Source organism: Plodia interpunctella, chromosome 8 (genome assembly GCF_027563975.2).
Source record: "Plodia interpunctella isolate USDA-ARS_2022_Savannah chromosome 8, ilPloInte3.2, whole genome shotgun sequence".
Classification (NCBI taxonomy): Eukaryota; Metazoa; Arthropoda; class Insecta; order Lepidoptera; family Pyralidae; genus Plodia; species Plodia interpunctella.
In genome coordinates, this window is record NC_071301.1 from 1,856,012 (window position 1) to 1,879,433 (window position 23,422).

At 35.0% G+C, this 23,422-nt stretch overlaps 1 protein-coding gene across 5 annotated transcripts in view; it reads right to left on the reverse strand.

The window, feature by feature from the left end:
* Positions 1-23,422, reverse strand: part of LOC128671665 (uncharacterized protein) — a 73,514-nt gene that overhangs the window by 1,882 nt on the left and 48,210 nt on the right. For 4 of the 5 annotated variants that reach the window (XM_053748335.2, XM_053748336.2, XM_053748338.2 and 1 more), the window contains exons 2-5: positions 2,467-4,936; positions 1,495-2,138; positions 882-1,197; positions 57-402 (exon numbers count right to left, since the gene is read on the reverse strand). In XM_053748335.2, the coding sequence (XP_053604310.1) occupies positions 57-402; positions 882-1,197; positions 1,495-2,138; positions 2,467-4,936 (3,776 nt within the window). Of the gene's footprint in view, positions 1-56; positions 403-881; positions 1,198-1,494; positions 2,139-2,466; positions 4,937-17,867; positions 17,944-23,422 lie in introns of those variants that run through there. The other variant, XM_053748337.2, reaches the window with a different exon arrangement.

The window sequence follows — 23,422 nt, forward strand, 5'->3', positions numbered from 1 at the left end:
GGACTTGCAATTTGGGAAATTTCTATTTTGGGATTATAGAAGAAGGATCAACTTACCCCTGCAATATGCACAATCTTCCATAAGAATTAGTCTTCGGCGCCCACAGGGAGTTCAGTCTATCATCAGGCGAAGGCAGATTCATGGTGCTTCCATGTGACACCAGTGGTTGAACCTCTTTCAGGGCTATAAACGAGGATAAGCTCTCTGGGATTTCCTCCAATCCCCGCGCTTGGAGGCATTTCAACCCATTGATAAGTTGTAACATCATGAATATGGCTTCGTGGGTTTGTTCTGTATGGACCAGTTGATGGTCTTTCGTGCTGAGACCTTCAGCGGCGTGGAGACTTTCTCCGTAAGACTGAATCGTGTCCACGTGGGCTTGGGCAAGGACTACTATGGTGGCTGGAAGGAGAAGATGAGATCATTAACATTACAATCACTTATATAACTTCAATGTATGTTTTGGTCAAATCCTGCAAGCAACTTTACACGTTCTGTTTCTATAGAATACATTTTACATGTGGTTTCAAGGTGATAATGCATATATTATTGTGCAGCATATGATGAGGGCACACATTGCATCGCATTTTGTTCAAGATCTTTCTGACTAAATTATTAACTAAATTATTTTGTTGTATCTAATTTAGTTTATGTTATATCGTTGGTCGTGCGTACTTATCACGTATACTACCGAGGCCAGATTGGAAAGCGTTCGCTGTTTCGGATTTCAGGTCATTAATATTTTTCTCGGCTACTAAATTAGCCGGCGAAGGAATACAAGCCTGTGTACAGTAGAGGTCTTCTGGATGAGAAATTAATATATTATTTATTAAATAATTTTGTTTACTGTAGTATAAATTTAGAAAATATGAAGTCCTTACCTTGAACCAAATCATCACTCTCTTCCCCAAACTGTTGCAATGGCACCAAGTCACAAAACTCCGTGATGGCGTTCAGACTCAACGACTGTGGCTGCACCGATTGTTGGCAGATCATCTGAGAGGCCATATGCTCTTTATACAGCATCAGTGTGACGTTCACAGGGCCCTGGGAAGATGACCATACAGCTGGGTGGAAGATCCGTTTGCCAGCTCTTACGAATTTGCCAGAGGATTGTATGGAGAAGTCGCTCCAGCGAAGGTTGGTGCACGCCTTCAGGCCGCGGAGCGAGGGCTGCATGCTGGCGCTTTGCTGGACCTAGAAGGGGCGAAGGATTAATTCCACTATCATCATTATTAGGGTAGCAATAAATTTGTTCAATTTTTGATTAATAGATATTTATTAGCAAATTGCGTCCAATGTCTCGTTTTAAATTTATTGATTTAATTCGACCGCGTTTTCAAGCTTCTGCTCTGTATCCCGAACTAAATTAATGGATGGAAAAAACAGACACATTAAATGTATACATATGTTCTGCTTGATTTGTTTTTGTAACATATTTATTTATTCATATTATAATTTTATTCATGTAAATATTATCTCATTAGTAATTACCTGTTCTAGAACTTGCGCGAGCGCCTCGTGATTGGCAATGACAACAGCTCCGTAGTTGTCTTCCAAGTTTTTGTGCACAACACTCCGTCCCTTCCTCACTCGTAGTTTATTCGTCGTGTTTTTCGGCGTCATATCGCCCGGATAGTCCTCATTGCTAGGGCTATCCATGGCATCGGTTGAGCTGTAAAAGCTATAAGGAGAATATATCTCCGACTCTGTCTCACTTCCGCAGTACGGAAGAGATGATCTGTTAAATCCAGTGCTGTATTTAGGATATTCAGATGTCTCCGCTTCTTCTTTCCTTGGCTCAACACGGCTGTCGGTACTGGGTTCCCTAGTTTTGATAGATGCGTCACATTCAGGTGAACTTGATCGAGCATGATTAACGTATTCATAATCACTGTCACTATTTTTAGCTGAATCACTATTTTCTTCTTCGTATTTCGCAGAGTTATAAACATCATCATAGTTATGTATGACAGCTTCATTCGTAGCTTGTACGATCTCATGTGGCCCGTCGTCGACTTCGTCTTTGTCGTCGTCGATAGGAGTTCTGCGTTTAGGTAGCTCTAAATGTGCTTCACGTTCTCGCATGCTCGCAGTTCGCTCAGGCTTCCTAGGAGCAAGTGCCGATCGGATTTCTCCTGAAAGCAAAAAATTCACTTGATTGGCTAATTTTTTCGATGAATTTATTATTCATTAAAATAATTTTAAGTGCATATTTTTACTACCACAGTAAATTAAGTCTTTCGTGGTTATTTTGGATATTTTAGTGCCAATTTTTTTTATCATTAAACAACGCATATGTAAAAATATTTATAACGTTGTGATTTAATTTTTCAAGACAACTTAGGGAAAGTTGAATTCAGTATTTGCTCTAATTCGTACATTCGCTGAATGTATACTTTGAATAATTAATTATGCACTATCTCTCATTTTAATAAAATACTACTTTATAGTAAAAGTGCTCACCTAAATTCGCATAAATGCTGTCTCCCTTATTAGGTGTGGTTGCCCAAGCTTGTTGTTTCTGTTTCTTTTGCAGAGCGATGGATTTCGGCGGAGGTGGTCTGGCGGGTTTTGGCACGATCGCAGCAGTCTTGTAATCGTCGCTAGATTGTCTAGGAGGGGGAGGGGGTTTGTTCGTAACTTTTGGAATATCTATATCCATTGTAGAACTAGTGACACTGTATATTGATGACACATCATCATGACTAACTCTTCGCGTGTCCGAATTTTCACTCGTTTTGACAACCTCTACATTAGATCCGTTTATGTCTAAAGGATGTATGATGACGAGACGTGGTTTTGGTTTTGGCGTCAAATCGTAGATAGATTCCTCAATTTTAGAAGACACTTTGGCTACCGTAGCGATACTAAGTTCTTTCTTGTCTAAATCTTTAGACGAACCTATGCGCAGTAGCTTTTTTATTGAAAATTTATATTTGCCTTTACGTTTTTCATCGAGAAGTAAGTTATCATGGGACAAAGAAATATTTCTTCGCGGCGCAGGTTCTGGTATTGTGTCTGTCTTTTTGATTTCTGGAGTTTCCTCGACTGGTTTGGATTTAGGAAAAGATGACAGCGTAGCTCTTTCTCTCTTTTCCATTTCTCTTACAACTGGCGAATCCGACTTCGTAAATCCACTAGGATTTCTTTGGTACAAGTTATTAGCATATTCTTCTACGGATGGGGATAATGGTGGCGTAGGCGCTTTCCGTTTGCTTAAACTATGCAAGGATGTGTCACTATCTTGTTTTGTTAGCACTGGTTTAGCATAATAGACCGGATCTGGCTTCTCTTCATGAACTTCAGTTATCTCGTTATTCTTTTCATCAGTCATCCTAATGACCTTATCTTCGTCTTTTTTAAGTGTGTGTTGTAAATGCATAATTATTGGTTGTTGATGAGACACGATTGAAGTTTTCTTTGTTGTTTGTTTTATCACTGGTTTTACTGGTAGTTTTGGTTTTTCCGGGACGGCTGGTTTAGGCACTGGCATTATGTCCGTAATCATTCCGTGAAGGAATGAAGGGCGTGGATCCATAATAGGAATGGGGCTTTTAGGCAAGGCTGGTGCTTCATTCACTTCATCTGGATCAGCTCTTCCATCCGGTTCACCAGCCGATTCTCGACTAGCTTCAGCTGAGAAAACACTTTCAGGTTGTTTGGGTAATATCGGTGGCATATCAAGTATTGGACCTTGGAATGTTGAGTAACCAGTACTGGCCTGTCCATCTACCTTTCTAAGTTGTCCGATCGGTGACATTTTGATATTTTTATCGGCTTCATTAAACACCTTTATCTTGACTGTTTCTTCATTCTTATGTGGTTCCGAGAAATGTCCGCTATCGTCGTTATCTGAGTCTGTCCGTCCACTAAAGCTTTCATCGTCCGATGCTAACGAGTTGTTTGTAGTAGAATTCAAAGTGCTTACCGCTGAGTCAACACTGCTATTTTCAATGTTTATCTTGCAAAACTTGAATTCTGATCGACTGAGATTTACTTTGGGCCTTTCTTGAGTCTTCAATAAAGGTGACTTTCTAACAATAGTATTTTTCTTAGTTTCACACATCTCTTTCTTATCATTATCATCTTGCATGCTTTCTTTCATTTTTTCATCGATCACGGTTGGTTTTGTAGAATTATTTTGCAAACCAGGACTGCTGCTGTTAGTTATATATTTCGGCCCCAGGGTTTCAGATATTTCTTCTAAAAGAGACTTTTCCGTGCAAATTGTACTCATGGCACTATCTGCCCCGATTATTGTTTCTGTTTCCTTGACATATGACGCTAAGACAATGTTAGTTTTGTAACTTGACGAGTCATCAGAATTTTCTTGCTCATTAGATTTGCGAATGTGTGATTTAACACACGGGCCTTTATTTTCTTGACCAAAAGGAGTCACAGACACTAATAAAGTTTTCTTTTTACCATCAGAGTCCGTTTGCATCTTACCTAATAATAATGATGAATACGACTTGCTTACGGAATCGCCTAACAAATTGGCTTTAACGGTGTTGAAATCTGTGTTAGTTTTAGTTATTTTATGAAGTTCTCTTTCTTCTTCTGTATCGGGGAAAGTGTCATCGTCATCATTATCTTCAGATACTTCGAATTCCTCACCATCTGACCAGTCGTCACCTCCAAACCCTATAACGCTGCATACTTCCTCGGGAAATCGAACGTTTCTTTTGTTTTTCTTCTTTGGATGAGTCTTAAGTATACTCGGTGGTGTCTTTTTGAAGAATGTGGTTTTGTTTTGGAATGTCGTCGCTAAGTATTTGCTGTTTTCCGTGACTTTGTCGTTCTTGACATGTTCCTCTCTAGATTTGAAGCAGTTTGAGCATAAATCCTTTTTCCACGCATTCTGAACGAAGTTGTGGCATACGGGTGACATCTTGCCCTTTGAGTACCGCCTGTTGATCACATAACTGGCATTCTGCAAAGAAAGAAAATTGACTGTTAATTATGATTAACATTTTGCTTAACATGGAAATTAAAGAATTGGAAGTATCGCTGGCAATGGAAATAAAAGGATTTCTGACGTCGTCTTGACCATATGCGTTGAGTTGATCAATTATCAATAATTAATGAAAGTGTATGCTTAATCTTGCGTCACTTGCAAAAAGGTGGAATCGTAGAGACATGGTAATCGACTGATTTGCGATGCTAATTGTGATTTGCATCGAATCGAATCTCTTTTACTAATATAGCACCGCCGTCTAGAGTTACGTGGTTTGTAGAATAAGTAACAAATCGTCGGTCCGAATAGATTTTTTTTAGATTATGTAGTCTTTTCTTCGATTAGGTTAAATTATTATGGTTAGCAGACGCGAAATTATATGATGTGCACAAAATCCCATATTCAATGAATAATTCGGCAGGTCATTTAAGTCTGCTAGGTGCTCACAATTAACAGTTATTAAAATCACATATTGTTATACAAGCAATTATTTATTCGACCGTTTTATAATTTTAAGTTTTATGTTTCTACTTGAAGAATTTGTGAATTAAACCAATTATTTACTTCTAAAAATTAGAAAGGTATACTAATAGGTACAATACCACACGTTGTTTACGCTGTGCCGAGTGTGCCGACCCCGTTAAAATAAAGACTACTAAATTGTAGACCAGCGTTTGTCACCAAGTGACCCAGTCTAGTCTCATTGTTCTTTCGTTCAGCTTCAAGGTCGTTAGAGACGCTTCCGCCTGCCACATAATTATCATCAGAATGTGATACTTTCTCCAGAATTCTAAAGATGCCGCCGACTTACAAGCTAATTTGATATTGAAGGAATGAGACATAGGAAACCATTTATCAGGGTGACTTTTGTAAGAAAACCATGCATTCGCCGCCTATTTTAAAATGCTTCTTAAATATCGAGACAATGACAAAATAAGAATAGCCAATCAGCAGATGAATGACACATATAAAATGTGTCATTCATCTGCTCATCAACACATATAAAAATAAAATTAATAATATAATTAATTCCATGTAAATAATTTATTATTTATAAATTACTAGCCTTTACCCGCGGCATCGACCGCGCAAATTTCCCACGGGAACAGCAATTTTTCCGGGATGAAAGGCAACCTATGTCTCAAACTACATGTATGCAAAAATTTAAGAAGATTGGTTGAGTAGATAGAGCGTGAAGAGGTAACAAACAAACTTACTTTCGCATTTATAATATTTGTTTGGATAGTTAGAATTACAAAGTTTATCTTCTTCTACCGCTGTAAAAACTTCAGTTAGCAGAGCACTAGTCGACTTCGGGCCTTAGTCGTAAAGTTCTTTTTTTAAATTTGTAAGTGGTTTCCTAGATTACATTTGACAATCACATTTTGACGGTCACAGCGCGGCGTCGTGTTTTTGGTATTTTGAACAGTTTATTTTAGATATATACTACTGTTTGTTCAATTGTATATAAAGACAATTATTTTTTTTTTTACTAAAAAAATATTTTAAATTCTATTATATGTAGTTAGGTACTTACTTTACCTCACGAGGGCGGGAAATGAATTTCATAAATAGAATTGACATTGGCCTTCAATAATTTGACATAATAGATAAACAATAAAACAATTTTTCAAATGAATTTATGAATAAAAAAAAGAAAAAATATAACTAAATAACATAGGTAATTTAAAAAAAGAAAATGTTTACCAACTCCGATATAATATAACATCTGTATTCCGTGGATATAGGTAGCTTGGTTACCTAATTACCTCGTGTTGTTGAAATCCTTTGGTACCTTGTCTATCAACCTATATTGAGTCTGAAACGCTTCTCCGACAATTGCTTCGTCTACGAACGATTCGCCGACATAATGTCTCCTCTATTCTGTCGATGTCGAAACATTCTGTCGACGAAACGTTTGTAGACGAAGCAATTGTCGGAGAACCGTTTCAGACTCACCTATATTGCTATGTTTGGGCCACAGCTTCGCCCTCCTAGATTTTCTCACGGAAAGGGTGCAATTTATTTTCTTCTATTAGAAAACGATTTAAATGAATCAATCAGCCAAGTTGGTTGTAAAAAACAAATATAAAATCTCATTTTGGCATTTATAATATTACTTAGTTGAGATTTCTTCTTAAATACAAACGGCGTCGTAATAAATCATGACGCGCGCAGATCTACGTTAAAATTCATAGATATTCAAACAGCATGTATTACGCAAAAGCCTTCAACGTTTGCTAGCGTTATTTTTTTCATTGTTCAGTTTTTTAATACAAAATATTTTAAACTATGCATGATTGTTTTACTACTTCCAACCTATGAATAGTCTCAATCAAACCTTTGTACTGTCTATGAATTTCACCATTTTTTCACATGTCACTAGTATTGGGGCTAAGACGATTGTAATTTTCAAAAAATTAAATCTTTTACTAATTGACTAATTTTATTATTCCTTGGACGAGTTTTTAAACGTTAAAGAATTATAATTACACTTAATATATAAATGTAAATTTGATATTTATTATTTTATTATAATACTAGCTGCGCCTCGGGGCTTAGCTCCCGTGGGAATTTCTGAATAAAAAGTATCCTAAGTATTATTCCAGGTTATATTCTTCCCGTGTACCAAATTTCATAACAATTCGTCCAGTAGATTTTGCGTGAAAGAGTATAACAAACATACATCCTCCACAAACTTTCGCATTTATTTAGTATAATATTTTTTATTCTTAACTTTGTTCACATTTTTTATGCATTTATAATGCAATATTATGACATGGGCACATACGTGACTATTAAATCGCTAATGATAAAATTCAAATCAAATCGGTGGCGCAGTGGTAGGATTCTTGCCACTGAACCGAGAGGTCCCGGGTTCGATCCCCGGTCGGGTCATGATGGAAAATGATCTTTTTCTGATTGGCCCGGGTCTTGGATGTTTATTTATATATGTATTTATTATATAAAATATAATATCGTTGAGTTAGTATCCCATAACACAAGTCTCGAACTTACTTTGGGGCTAGCTCAATTTGTGTGATTTGTCCTAATATATTTATTTATTTATTTTTTTATAATTATGTAACTTTTATAATTTATCCGCCTGATGTACAATATGAATGGAAATAAACAACTTGAATTTGATGATAAAAATACATAAAATATGTCTAATATAAATATTTAATGGTACAGTCGACCGCATGTCAAGTTAATCTGTATGGCCCTCTATGCGGTGGTAATAAAGGTGAGTTTGCAATGAATTCGGGTAGCTTGACATGTGGTCGACTGTACATAGTGATGATAGTCACTAAGACTTGAATGCACATAACGTTAGTTACAAGCAACTCTTTATACAAACACGCACTTTATATAATACAATACAACAATGCAGCGTAAAAACAAAGTGATTCAACAAAGAAGTAATATATACAGCTAGATCTATACATGATTATAGAAACTAGGGCAAGACGAACGTTTGGATTGCAAGGATGCACAGATGAGGAGCAATGGCCTCCCTGTGTGCGAATACTGTTGCAAAAACTAAGTTAACATAACTACTTACAAATTGTTTGTCATGTTTTGATCTATAGATATCCTAGGTAAATGTATATCAATTAATTCAATTAATTTAGCGGCGTGCTTAATTTTGTGGCCGATAAAATTGATATTTTCTCCTATTCTCTGAATGAATTCACAATAACGTCTTTGAATATCATGTTTTATACATAAATAATATAAAAGGTTACCTGTCCTATTAGAATATGTTTTCTGTAATGGTTAAGCTTGGTGAAATAAATAAATAAATATATTATATGGAACTGGATAGGTCCTATCTTACGTGATTTAGGCATTTGTCTTTGTAATATAAAATATCTTGAAATAATAATCTATAATCTAAATCCCCAATAATAATTATTAAGGTAGCCGAAATCTTGACAAGGGCTATACAGAGTCGTATTCCACAGGGGCGAATTCGCAGTGCAACTCACAACAGCAAGATGGAAAACTGTTACTGTTACAAAAACATTCAATTTGACGAACGATTGACATGATTATTATCGAAAATACCTGTAAATCAATGAGCGTGACGGTTGTAAAAAGTAAAAGTTTTTCGATCACCCAATATTTTCTTACATAATAACGGAAAACTGCTCCATTTATCAAAAACAAATCTCTATAGGGTGTCGTCTTTTGTGTTGAGTCGCTTGGGCTTCGACGCTTACCGGCCGGCTGAGAGAGAGACAATACTATCTATCAACAGCCATTTGAACGTCACAGTTGGCCCTGTGTCCTTGGCCCACTGTTGGGGCACAGGATTCTTGTGAATGGATAAGGAGAGACAACACTTTAAAGAGGGAAGATTTGGTTTTTTAATGGATATAAGTATTTTTGTAACGAATAAACTCAAATAGGTTCTACTGGACCGAAGTTGAAATTTTTCACAGGAATAGAAAAACTTAAAAAAAAACAGGAGTATCGCAGGCATTTTATGGCGAAAAACGTGGATGAAGTCGCGGACGGCTGATGGTTTATAAAATAGATACACTTTTTCCACGTGTCGGTTAAAAATTATACAAATGTACGTAATATCGATTCTGTTATGAAGTTAGCTGATGAGATGTTGTATCGAATGATTCATGCGGCTTATGTCATTCTTTTGTATATATGTAAGTACATATATACGTTCATACTATTTATACAAATACACTAAGAGTAAATAATAATAAAAGACATATAACGATTTGTTTAATTTATTTAATTTGTTTACTATATTTTAATAAATTATTAAATTACGTAGTTTCCTTCTTATTTTTGAATCTTGTATAAATTAATCTGGCATTCTGAACGATCTTATTACGATCATACAGAATGCCCTATATTTACTAATTGGTATGGGAATACATACATATATTCATTCGGTTTATTAGCCAATCATTATACAGTCCCATTTCTATTACAAATTTACATGCGTTACATGATCAATACATTTAATCAAATATAATTTTATTCTATTGTAAAAATACTAAATTCAAAACACGGTAACTGCATTTAGTCTGTTCCAGGACACTTCCTGACACGCAGCGCCACTGCGCTGCTAGCGCCAAACTGACAGAATGATTGCGAGTCAGCTTTCCCTGCCAGATAATTCACGATAGCAGTGATATCTGTTAATTTCAATCTCAGCCAGTAATTATTGGCACCAACTGTCCAGCGAAGGGAGGGAAAAATTATAGCTTATTTGAAATAAGGAAGTAAATCTTTATGGGTAAGTTGGTTGTAAAAACAAACGCGAATTAAACATTAATAAGTATTCTCTGAAAGCTAAATTTCTCAAGATTAACGAATACAAATTTATTTACACACACAGGCAGTTATCATCTTAATTTTTCATTTCCGATTAGTGTCCCACTACTGGGCAAATGCCTCCTTCTATTTTGCTTTATTTGACTCGATCCATCAACAATATAATATTCATACTAAAAATAATACTTAGTAGATATAGTACCTAATTTACTACTGACCAGTGCTGAGAAAACGCTGAAAATGTTAATCAATTAGATTCAGCTCGTTTTTTTTCTCTTACTATTACCATTAGATACCCAAATATAATTTTGTTTTACATTGCTTTTTTAAATGAATGAAAAATCAAAACTATACAATTAATCACAACGAAGTACATTTCTGATAGTGTTAATAATATTTTCAAATTAAAATATTTTCATGAAACTTCGAAGCAAATTACGGGGATCCAGTGCTTGTTTATTTAATAACATACTATAATGCAGTTAACAACACGTTAACAAAATTAAAATAATGTTACTTCTAACCCTACTTTTTCTCACGGCTATGAATTAGAGTAATTACTTTAATTTGGCTCTTCATTTTAAAGTAATTTTGAAGGAATTTCCGGACGAATTGTTTTCTTTTCATTCTTGTTTTGTTTCGGAGATGAACCATTACATTGGATAAATAGATCTCTCTCTCTCTCTAAAGATTGAAAATAAAGTCAGTTGTTATTAAAACCAGTATCATGTGTTTTTTATATAAACACTAGAGGCCCGTCCTGGCTACGCTCGGGTAAAACCATAATAAGTTATACACATAAGTTTAAAAAATTCGCATCATAATCTGTTGCGTAGTTTCAAAGATCTAAGCATACATAGGGACAGAGAAACGTGGAGCGACTTTCTTTCTAGTATGAAATGTTATGATAACACTGTCGACATACGTGTAAGTCAGGTGATACAAAAACATGTTTTCTTTATATATTTACTTTCCAGAAGCCGTTGTCAACTAGAAATTCAACTAGCTATATTTATTACACTGTAATGTTGCCATACATGTTTATAAAATGCTTCCATATACGGCTAGAAAAGTATATCTACTGTAGGAAAAGCGGTGTAACATTTTAAGGCCCATTCCACGTACTGTCTGTATAAAGAAAAACGAAACACGTTTTAAATCGCGTAGAAACTAATGTAGAATGACTAGAAAACTTACATTTCACTAGCTTTCGCTTTAGCTGTAAGATATACCCTATCTTATACTAACAAAAAAATCTTTTTTCGCATTCTTTTTTAAATACTTACTCCTATTTCTGTAATGTACCTTATTTGATTGATGGGTGGCCTTTGCCAATAACTTGCTTAACCGTTAATAATTACTAATTGATTTCTATCGGTCGTGCAAATAATGTTGCGAAACGGCATGTGTTTTTTAAATTTAACTAACCTAATTAATTTTATTAGAATACTAGCGGCCATACCGGACGGCAATACAAGCCAATATAAATCATACATTTAAATCTTCCTCAGGAATCACACTATCTATTTAAAAAAATCTCATCAATATCCGTTGCGTAGTTTTAAAGATCTATGGATACATATAGGAACAGACATCGGGAAGCGACTTTGTTTTTCTACTATGTAGTTATTCAAGTTTTCAGTCACGAGAAAAGCATTTTTTTGCGATTTCTTGTGCGACTTAATTTACTACTAACTTAATTTAGTACTGTTCTGACATATTATGAAAGAAGTCCCTCTTCTGTCGCGTCTGTGTCTCTATAAACCCAAAACTACCGGACGGATTTCTTGTCCGGTTTTCACCAATAAATATTGTGATTCTTGAGGAATGTACAATTTATCATGGCTTTATCGAGCGAAGCCGGGACGGCGGCTAGTTAAATATATTTCTTATGAAATGGAAAGTTCGTGGGTTTATGCAACTTTTGCTGGAATTCCCCTCCGTATAAATACTGAAAAAAAATATTTCTAAAAATAGTTTCCGTATGTCAATAACCGCCATTAAATTTATTTTTCCACAACAATTAATTTTAATTGCAAAGTTTTTTGTATTTGTATGGAACAGGTTGTTACTAATAGACTAGTAATATGTATTTTTTTAGTAAATGTAAATTTAAGTATTTAAAGTGAATAATGGATACCTCCATTGCAGTTATTTCCAAGAAGTTTCGAATAGACCTTGGATACCAGAGCTGACATTGGTTTAGGAATGCGGAAAGTAATATGTCACTTACTTATTTAATCCATCACACTAATTTTATCTTTGTTTAAACGTATACAGGGACAATTAGATGTACGTATTATTATATCGACGATGTTGTATACGAACTTTTTGATGTTGAATCAATAAATACATTAAAAATAAAATTTTCCTGATACTAATCGCCGCTGTACTAATTTGGCACTATGTATGGCGTCAACTCCACAAATTGGCATGGTAATAAACGCTTAACTATGAATCAGAAAATGACTAATACCACGTTATGCAACTATACAGCAGGTTACCAATTCACCTGTTGTTTCTGATTATTTTATAATGCATTACGCCTTTATTTGTATAGTAATAAGGTGGATATTCGAGTAAATTGTCTAAAGTTTAACTGTTTTCTTAGAAGTAGGTGCGGAGAATTGTTCTTTGCTAAGAGCCTTGGGTGGATTTTCATTATTTATATTGTAATGTAAATATTGTACGTTAGTTTATGTTTTTTATTTAGGTATATACGTTTTAGCGTCTTTCAAACATACTTTTGCATAAACACTTTAGAGGTTATAAAATACATATAAATTATCTTTGAAGTATTTTATATTGTACAATTTATTGCTTATTTCGGTAAGGTGATAAATGCTAACTGTAAAAAAAATAACAAAATTATTTTAATATATACCGTAATTTAAATCTAGACACGAAATGATATAATTTCCATCTAAATAGTTTTTATGAGAGCGATTCTCATTGGTTCAACCATAAAAAAATAAAAAACTTAAAATTAAAATCAAATAACGATTGATTTGAAACTTTATTTCGTATGTGATAAAATTTAAATTCGGTAGTTTTGTAATTTTCTATACACTAACCTGTATCTCAGCAGACAAATGCTAAATCTATATAATGCCGGCCACACATTATCGCCGAACTCAGACAGACGCCGACGCGGATGAATGAACATTGTGTAGTTTGTATGAAAGCTTTTATTTACCGCAATGAAACAGCAGCGATGTATGCCGTATCCGTCAAAGTTTGGTGAACTGTTCAGCACTGTATAGCATAATCCAGCATAATGGCATTCAGATCTAAACCAGTCACGGAGTATTTGGGAATGTGTTTAGCCATTTAGGGTCAATAACTGAGATCTGGTTATCTGGTTATACAAAATGTTAAATTTATGGCCAGCGAGACGAGAATATTCAATTTATGTTGTAGGTTATATTTTTGAAAGATATACATTTTCGATTTTGATTTATTTAAAAAATATATATATATAAATTGCCAGATACTTCGTTATATTTTACGCCATTTCCGTATTTAGGCACAATAATGTAATCCTAATTAAATTAGTATTGATACTTTTTTGTTTAATACATTAGACTTCAGTACATTTGTAGAAAGTTTTAATGTCACTCCGTTTTTCATATGTTTAATAACTTGCTGGATTTCCCGAAATTCCCATAGCGAAAGTTGTCATAACAAAAAGATCACCGGTTTTTGTGTTTGTAGTCAATGTGTGTACATGTGCACTTCCTCCCCACCATCTTGATATAAGTCGTAGCCCTGATGCGTACGAAAGTTCAGGACAAACAAAGCACAACGGTCACATTCCTCGAACATTAATTATCACATTCAACGTACGGTCGCAGTGAGAACTGCCGCCTGTCTTGAACTTTTGAGGTTGTGTAATGGGTCATTGTTCGTACACTCGACTTTTTTATTTTGGTGCTGGAAAGCGTCGCGGGATAAAAGCTGGCGGTTTTCAGATCTCTGTCCAAAAAATAGGATACAATAAAATGTATAGTTTAAGACTTTTCAAGTTGTTAAGTAGTGGAGTCCACGCCTCGAATGTCCGGTTGCTTCAAAAGTCCTTTCGGTTTTATTCCCTAGGTATAAGGCTCTTAGGGAATAAACTTCAAAGTATGTATGGAATTTTGCAGCCGACTGTACCTACCTTATAGTAGTATAGTCTGCGCACGAATGATGTCCCATAGTCGTGGCTCTACGGTCGCTGACTACAACAACGCGGTCAAACTGTTATTGATAGATATCACCGCGGAATATATGTGGCGTGGCATCTTTTTTAAGTACATTGCAAAGTAAAAGTAAAATAAATATATTTATTTCTTGATAAAATACTCTCTAATAAAATGTTCTAGAAACCGACAAGAAAAAAAGGACAATGATCACTTCATTTGTTTTCTTGCGCTACAGTTTAGCCATACAGGTGCTGCTAAAATACCAGATTCCGGAATGACATCACGGCGAGTAACAAGGTCAAATGCAGTTTTTTAGCTGAGAATGGTTGGTGGAGCGTGGTTGGAGGTCGCGGCGACATTTGACGCCTGACGACTTTCAGGGCTGGCCACTGGCCATTGAGAGAAATAAATAAATAAAAAACAAACGACGACAAAAATTAACGTCAATATTATTCCTCTTGAATACTTGGTTTTTATGACAAATCCTTTTCAGTCTTCTTTTTTTGTGATTACTTTCTTTAGATTTTGTTTTATTGCTTTATCTGTGAATTTTCAATGCAAACATAAAATGTTTTCCATGTATGAGCATGAGCATAAAGATATTCCAAACAAACAGTTACTATACTGATCAATTGAATCGTCATTCAATGCTTGTAGTTAGCATGTAATGTTTTAGATCACGGAAGTAAAATATGAAATAATCATTTTATTTCAGGTAACTAAGTAAGACCCATAAGTTGGTAAAGTCCATAAGTTTGGCCATATAGGCGGCCAGGCGTGCCCACAGCTAAAAGTATTTGTAAGTGAATGCGATACTTGTATTGAGTTAATATACACTAATCTACATTATCTACAATAATATATATATTTCTACATTCACAATGTAAAGAGAAATAGTTTGTGATTGTTTAGGCGTGGTAATCTTCGGAACTACCATTTCCAAAATTTTTTTTGCCACTAGCCCGATCTTTGACATTATTGTGACAACCCAGGTGTTTTGAGTGGGATGAGCGAAACCAAGTCAACACACCAATTTGATGATCAGACTTGCTTTACCATTTTAAGTGACTTTCACTGCCTCTAGAGTGATTTTAAATTAGAAGTAGACAATTTATTGTACTCGTAAGTGTCGTCTTCTTCGGAGTGACATTTTTTGTTGTATTACACGGCGAAAGTTTTGTGATCCACGGTGAAATTTTGTGATCCACGGCGCGATTGCAAGAAACTCACTGAAAATGGTTAAATCATCTAATAAGTGTCCACTAAGGGCCACTCCATGACCTTTCATGGATGTTGTACGAGGCGACTTTGGGATAAAAAACCTTCACAGCTGATAGGCAACAATAACATTCCCAAAGAGACGTCAGCCAGGCCATGAAATTAGAGCCAAAATGTAATTGGTCGTTTTCTCGGACGGGCGACACAGCCGCGAAAGGACCCGTGGACGCGCGGGATTGAGAGAAAGAGATAGAGAGACACAGTGGCTATATTATATCACCAAATTTCCTAGACCTACAGCTACGGTAGACAGTGCCCTGGACGTTAACGGCACAGAAACTGGTTGCGGCGAGGTGGCGACCTGTTTCTCATTCAACGGTCATGAACTCGGCTCCGTGTAGATTACCGTCGCGGAATCGTACATCCATGTTGAGCAGAAATATAAATAAATACTTACATATAAGAAAAAGTCTGTCGCCTCTGTCTGTTTGAACGCGATAAACGTAAAAACTACCTGACTTCTGTACGGATTTCACCAATAGATAGTGCGATTCCTGAGGAAGGTTAAGGTGTATCATTTGTTACGGTTTTATCCGAGCGAAGCCGGGTCGAGCCGCTAGTAAATGAATAAAATACTTATTGTAAAGACAAATTATACTAATAAGTTTGCTAAGCAGCGCCAAATTAAGTTCGAAACTTGTGCTCATAGTAATTTAATGACACTATTTTGAAACAAATACAAAATATATCCTAGATTTGGGTCAATCTGAACGATAGACTATCTTGGGACTGTGCGATCGTTGATTACTAGGCCACATATGTCAATAAATGAATATTCAATGTAATAAATTCCAATTAAATAAACAAGTAGGCTGTATTATTGAGACAGCAAGAGCTCTCATAAAATGTGGCCCAGTGAAAGTTGATGTAAAAAGTATTACATCACTCCGAATTGACGATTGATCGTTGTGTGAACCATTTTATGTCGTTCTATATGTCCATCAATGTGTCATAAACACGCGACGTTTACATTATTAGGTTACTTACATACATTAGAACGAAAAACGTGTGCTATTGAGTTTGTTTTCAGATCAAAAAATAATAGCTTGATTTAGATGTTCGCGTTCGTTTACATTAATTTAAATATCATGATTTATATCCTCACCATTATCGTCCACCATATTTATGGTCTAATTAAGACCATGAATGATCTAATCCATTGTGGTATCGTATGTAGGTACATATGTTTTAAGATGCCATGTTTGACAATTAATGATACCAGAGACAGTTCGAAGTGGAAAAGTAAAAGTAGGAAGGCTGATCCTGTGTTTTGACGGCTCATGGCTGAAGTAGAAACAGGAAATACAAGATAGAGTTTATGGAATCAAAGCGATGACTCTGACCATAAATTGAAATTAAAAATTCTTTATTCAATATAGGATGATATACATCACTTAATGACGTCAAAAAATTACTTAAACAAAGTCTAATGCCGACTTCCAAAGCGCAGGTGAAGAAGAAACGGCACAACAAACTTCACCGCAGCCTTTTCTTCAAAGACGACAATTATCAAAATAAGGTCTTATACATAGGTTAATACGAGTTAGTATTTTTTCAGATTATGTCTACCAATCTGACTCATGTACTTTTTACTAACAACTCATTAACGCATTACCTTTTTTTATTTATTTATCCAGAGAAACAGTTACAGGTTATCACTTAGACAGTAAATCGCCATACTTTACTGACGTAAAACAAATACATTCACTTTTGACATAGGTAACCTTTTTTTTTAGTAGCTCTCAGGTCCCACTGCTGGGCAAAAGCCTCCCCTCTTTGTTTCCAACCACTTCTATGCCTCGCCAGTTGTTGCCAATCCTTATCGAAGGCCGACAGTTCGTCAGACCATCGCACCTTCGGCTTGCCTTGCGATCGGTAGGTATCCTTATAAAGAATTTTTTATAAATATACTTATTACAATATTTAGTTTTTTCTTCGTAAAAATTATTAAGACTAGGTTCAACATACATTTTCATACTTGACGCTCTTAAATTCACATTATACTTTCTTGGGATTACATATTTTGACAATGATAAAAATTGACGATACAATTAAATAACTCGTTTCATCATGCACCGGTAAAATACCACACTTTATACCTTATTGAGACACAGAAATACATAAAGAGAATGCCTTACTTTTTTGCGAAAACGAAATCTATGCCACTTGCAATCAAACATTGAAAACATTTCGAACGTCACCTCACAAATGCACTAAATTAACGACTGATCGATAAGTCACATCAGATAATTTTGCATGTTGATTGCTAATGACTCATTTTAAATTACGGCTGTATACGATAATGATTTTATGAGGATTGCACGTTTATACTCATGCGTTGGGTTTGTTGTGTTTTTTAAGTGTTGAGTTGTTGTGTCCGACTACTTGTATAGCATCTTTAGGTATATGGTTATTATACAGAGCGACCGAAAAATACTAGAGTTTTATTAAGAAATCTATCACCACATCAAATCTTTTTTTTTCAACGAGTATTCTCAGGTCTGACAAAGTAAGAAATGCTTAAATTAACGATTGCTTCTTCGATTGGTCTACTCAATTCAGTCCTAAATCCTAAATTTCTAACCGTCGGCAACTGACAATGGTTCTTGACAAACTTCATTTAGGGAACTATATTTTTCGGTAACTGCCGTGTGGCTCAGAAGACAGAGTAAGTCACTAAGTGGAGTGGAGATCGTGGGGCGAAACACGCCCACAGGAGAGATCAGCAATGAGCTGGTCTGATGATGTTAAGATGTTAGAGAAAAGCAGGTGTGAAGTGTATGGAGATTGCACAAGATCGTCAAAGATGGCATAAACTGATAGAGGTTTACTTTTATGTGCTAGAATAAGACATAAGGTTAGGTTAAACCACAAACTAGAATTTTTAATTCGAGGAAAATATTCTCAGTGCACATACAACGGCATTGGACAAGGAATTGTAAAGTAATATGACTAATCTTATGACATGTGCAGAATTAGCAAGAATAGATATAGTAAACCAAGAGCGATAATGACAATTTGTAATTTTCAGTTTCAAGCCATCACTCAAATTATACGTGTAATTATTTATCCACTAAATATTTTATCAGACTTTTCATTACTGACAAAGTTATTAGTTTTAATTAGTATTAATAGTAATTTGTATTAATTAGTTTTTATTATTTATAAAAGCGTGCTCATTTAAGTATTCAATATTGTGAATTCCCAGTGAGTGAATTATTTTATATAATTTTTATGAGAAATTAAGTTAATTCCACGACCAATTAATTTACAAAACTTACTTTTTCATTTTCGTTTCAAGTACTTTATCTTACCTACTTACTATTTGACAATAAACGTGTTAGGAAAATAGACAAATGAGTCAGAAATAGTTGGCCCTAATGAATCTACTTCGGTTTCAAAGCTGCGGAAACTAAATAGCTGCAATATTTAGTTCGTTCCTGCTTACTATTTTTAGACCGAGTTAATTGACCCTTTGTTGTATTATGGAAGGCGACGGAAGAAGTAGACGGTTTGTATTAGAAGGTTTTCCAAAAACTTTGATATGTGGTGAGTGTCAAAACCACAATAAAAAGAAGTTATAGATACTGTACTATTGATAAAAAAATTGATTTTGGTTCAGACGATTATCCTCACACGGGAATGCAGCCAGCGTTCTCGGCACGAAGCTTTACGGACATTTTTAGATTTTCTATTTAAGTTTTACTTTTGTTTCGGTTTAGGTAGTAATAATTATCTTGTTTTTCTTTTTTGTTAATAAACATTGACTTGTAATTTAAAAAAAACCACGGAAGGAAAGGTATTTAATTAAACTACCAAAACCAAGCGTGTAACCGGTATGAATATGTTTTTAAACAAACAGAATGAATAATGCTTGTGTGAATATTATTACCGTTTAATTTATATAATACAATTCAACTTCCCGTGAGAACCGTCCGAAATGGTAGAATTTCTATTGCGGCAACACTGAAACCTTTTTGTGTGGACACAAAGCGTCTAACGACCGCATCGAACGCAGTGGTTTTGACTTGACGGACTTGAACTTTGGACAATGTGCACAGTGCAGCAAATCAAGAATTCATTCGCCTGGGCACGTAGAGACAATATGCGGGTGTTTTAAATGGAAAAGTAATGGACCCTGCCAGGCTTCTCATGGATCTAAATTACCTATTAATTTATTGTCGAACTCGAGAAAGATCAACGTAACAATTAATGTGGAAATTTGTGTGATTTTCGAAAATAAGTGTATTTTAACTACTGAAATTATGAAGTATTTAACATAAAACATAATGTCTTATTTTATCTCATTAAAATATTTTTAACTGCTATTTAGCCAGTTTAGATTTCTTGCTGTTTGGTTTAATTTGGGCTACTATTAGTAATTATTGATAACGAGCAAGTATTTTATCATAGAATATCTGATTCATCTGAGCGTTTTCCCGGTTACTTCCGCAGTTTCCCTTTTGTTTGTTTCCTACTTTTTCGTCTTCATTTCGTACGGTCGCCGGTAGTTGTTGAACCACTGGCGTAAATCATCCTTGACGACATCAAGCCAACACTTCTCACTCATCATAGTACTTAGAATAGAATATTAAAGTGTCTATACAATTTTATTTAAATTTTGCTTCCGCAAAAGATATTCTTCATTCTGATTCAAACAAAAACATTACAGACCGAAGTCTGTAATGTTTTCGTTTGTTACAGTTCCTCAATCGTAGGCAGGCTGTAAAATATGGCCAGTGTAAAAGGTTCCGAGAACAACAAATGCATGCAAATTGTAAAGAGTTCACAGAAATAACTTTTGTTCCGACAATATGGTAACATTAGGGAGTTCAACAGATGTTGGCGAGTGACTTCAAAACGGGACACTATTGCTAAGACATCGCTGTCCGTTCATCTGTCTGTGTCCAGGCTGTATCTTAAATACCGTGACAGTTAGTTGATATTTTCACTGATTATGTGTTTCTCTCGCTGCAAAATATTTAAAGGGGCTCTCATAATTATCACTCAGGGACGATTAGTCCACTTTCCTGTTACCTCTATTTTGAATGTTTGATCTTAGTAGATCTCAAACTGTGAATTTTGGGATAGTTCGCAAACTGTAAATATTTTTACAAGCCTGATTTCTTGCTGTTTTTAATGTGTTTCTATAGATTGGTACGGAACCCTTGGTGGGCGAGTTCGACTCGCACTTGGCCGGTTTTTTATGTCCCAGATGTTAGTGGCCATTCCGTCGGATGTAACGGGTTGGCAGTACTTTCTTAAACCTGTTTTTTTTTTTTTGGTATTTTTATTTCAGTTCGCAATTTACGAATGATTGATCACTTTAGGATGTGGTAATTATCAAGTACTTGTCTATTTTTTGTTTTAGGTTCTTATCTCTTGTACCTATCAATTTTCTGACTTTTATTTAAATACTTTAAAAAATACTTGGGTACTTGATAAACCAGTATCAGTGGAGCTCCCATAAAAATAATGATGTTTGATCAAGGATTTAAAAAATCCCCCGAGTTTAATTATTGTCTAATTAAAGGTAGGGTATAATCATCAAGTTTATTAAATACATATATTACTCGGTTTCCTCGTTTCTTTATTCAAACTAAATATTTTTCAACTTTTATACAAAACTTTATCTATTTAGGTTATACCTTCTCGCGACTATTTAATATAGAATATTCAAATTAGGTAATCGATAGCTGTTTTCTGATCACTCATTGCCGTTTTAATGATGTTTCAACATGTGGTGCGCGTACGCATGTGTTATCCGGCGTCCTGGGTTAAACACACAAATGGGACAAGGCAGCGCGACCACTGCACAATGCTTTAATATCAAATATGAGCAATTTGTCGTCGGATCTCGAGCACACACAGTCGCATCGCGTTGAGTAGCGTTTCGTTGCTCAGCTACGACACTGAGTTATAGTGGGAATATCGACACTTCAAACGACTGACAGATTGGTTGAGTATTGTAGATGACTGATGTTGGTAAGAGCTTCCTGCATTCAGTTCCATTGGTATTTTAACCCGATTCGACCAAGAAAGATTGTATTGTACTTCGACCGTAATTTTGGGATGTAAATGAGGGATGTGTTTTGAGTTGAGTTGAAATTGAGAAGTTTAAACTATTGATGCATTACTTCACGTCACTTTCACTCCATATCCTCCCGTGGATGTCATAGGAGTCCACTAATGGATAAAAAGGCTTATCAGCTGAGAGACAACAACATTCCCAAGGTGGGTTGACGTCAGGTAGGCACGTAAAATTATAGGCAAATCTTAAAAATGTTATATATTTTATTATTGAGGTGTCACAGCCGAAAATGTAACCGCAAACACGCTATGATGGGAAAGAGAGATAGATTGAAATTAAAAATTATTTATTTTATTAAAATTAAAAGACGAATGGCATACAAGACGCCATTTATGATAGCATCTGACCGCATTGCACCCATTTCCGGCATTGCAGTAATCTATGGAGGCACCGATATATTGCCACCAATCTATATTCAACTTTAACCGTAAGCTATATAGTTCAACATTGCGTAACCACTTGATTCTATTTCTGTTTAAGTTTACATTGTCGCGTAGATGAAATATTTCGAATGTTTACAGTGGTGAGAAAGTGCACAAAAATCTCACTCTCATGTCATATTCTCGATTGCCTTCGGGGCTGTGACGTCTGAAACCCGGACTCAGCGTAAAAAAATTACCTTAAGAGTGGGTTGCACCGTCAACTTTAACTTGCACAGAAAGACGCAAAGTACGCCATTTTTTTAAACGTCAAAGTTGACGAGTGCTATGAAGATTCGCCTGCCAGACGTGACCCTCCTTGAGAAATCTATTGTTGTCTATAATCTGTTGTGTAGCCCACACATTCACTGGATGGATATGGATATAACAACGTTAAATTTTAATTTCTTGATTGTGGCTGATTTTATTTAAGTAAGCATATAACAATATTTTTAATTTAACGCTTGTCTGGTTAACTACTCGTAAAATACTTTATAAAACTAATGCAAAGCTTTTATAGTACTTACTTACGCGAAATGTACGTGTCAAAATGCAGTTAACTCACAACAGTTCTGGGGATTTCGAGTAATGAATAGAATCACAGATTTCTAAAAGCAAAGAAAATAACTTAAACTAACCTATAATCTTATTGCTATTCAGTGAATAGACCAATTTTTTACTGTATATAAGTGTATTATTTACTAAAATTTCTTAGATAATGATACAATTAAGTACTTATATGAAAATAATAACAGTTGTAGTCAATTTGTATAGAAATCTAAGTAGATAGACATCTCTCATTCATATTGAAGATTTGAAGATGGTGTTACGACCATACAATTTTGGTTAAAATTGTTTTAAATGTTGAAATAGTAATAAAAAATAAACAGAAAAAAAAAAACGTTTAAAAAACATTTTTGGAAACAATTATTATTATTTTTTAAATTGGATTCTAATCCATATTTTGATCGAGCGAGTAAATGAGACAACACACACAAATGAAAATACTTAGTAAGTTAAAGAAATGCCATTAAGAACCCTTAATGCTAATTAAAGTATATGTGTGGCCTTTGTAACCAATCGTGTAGAATATCAAACACGTTTAAATTGACCATCAGTTAAGATTACCGGCTTTCCAAAAGCTTATTCTCTTATGTAGGTACAGTCTATAAAATGTGTCATG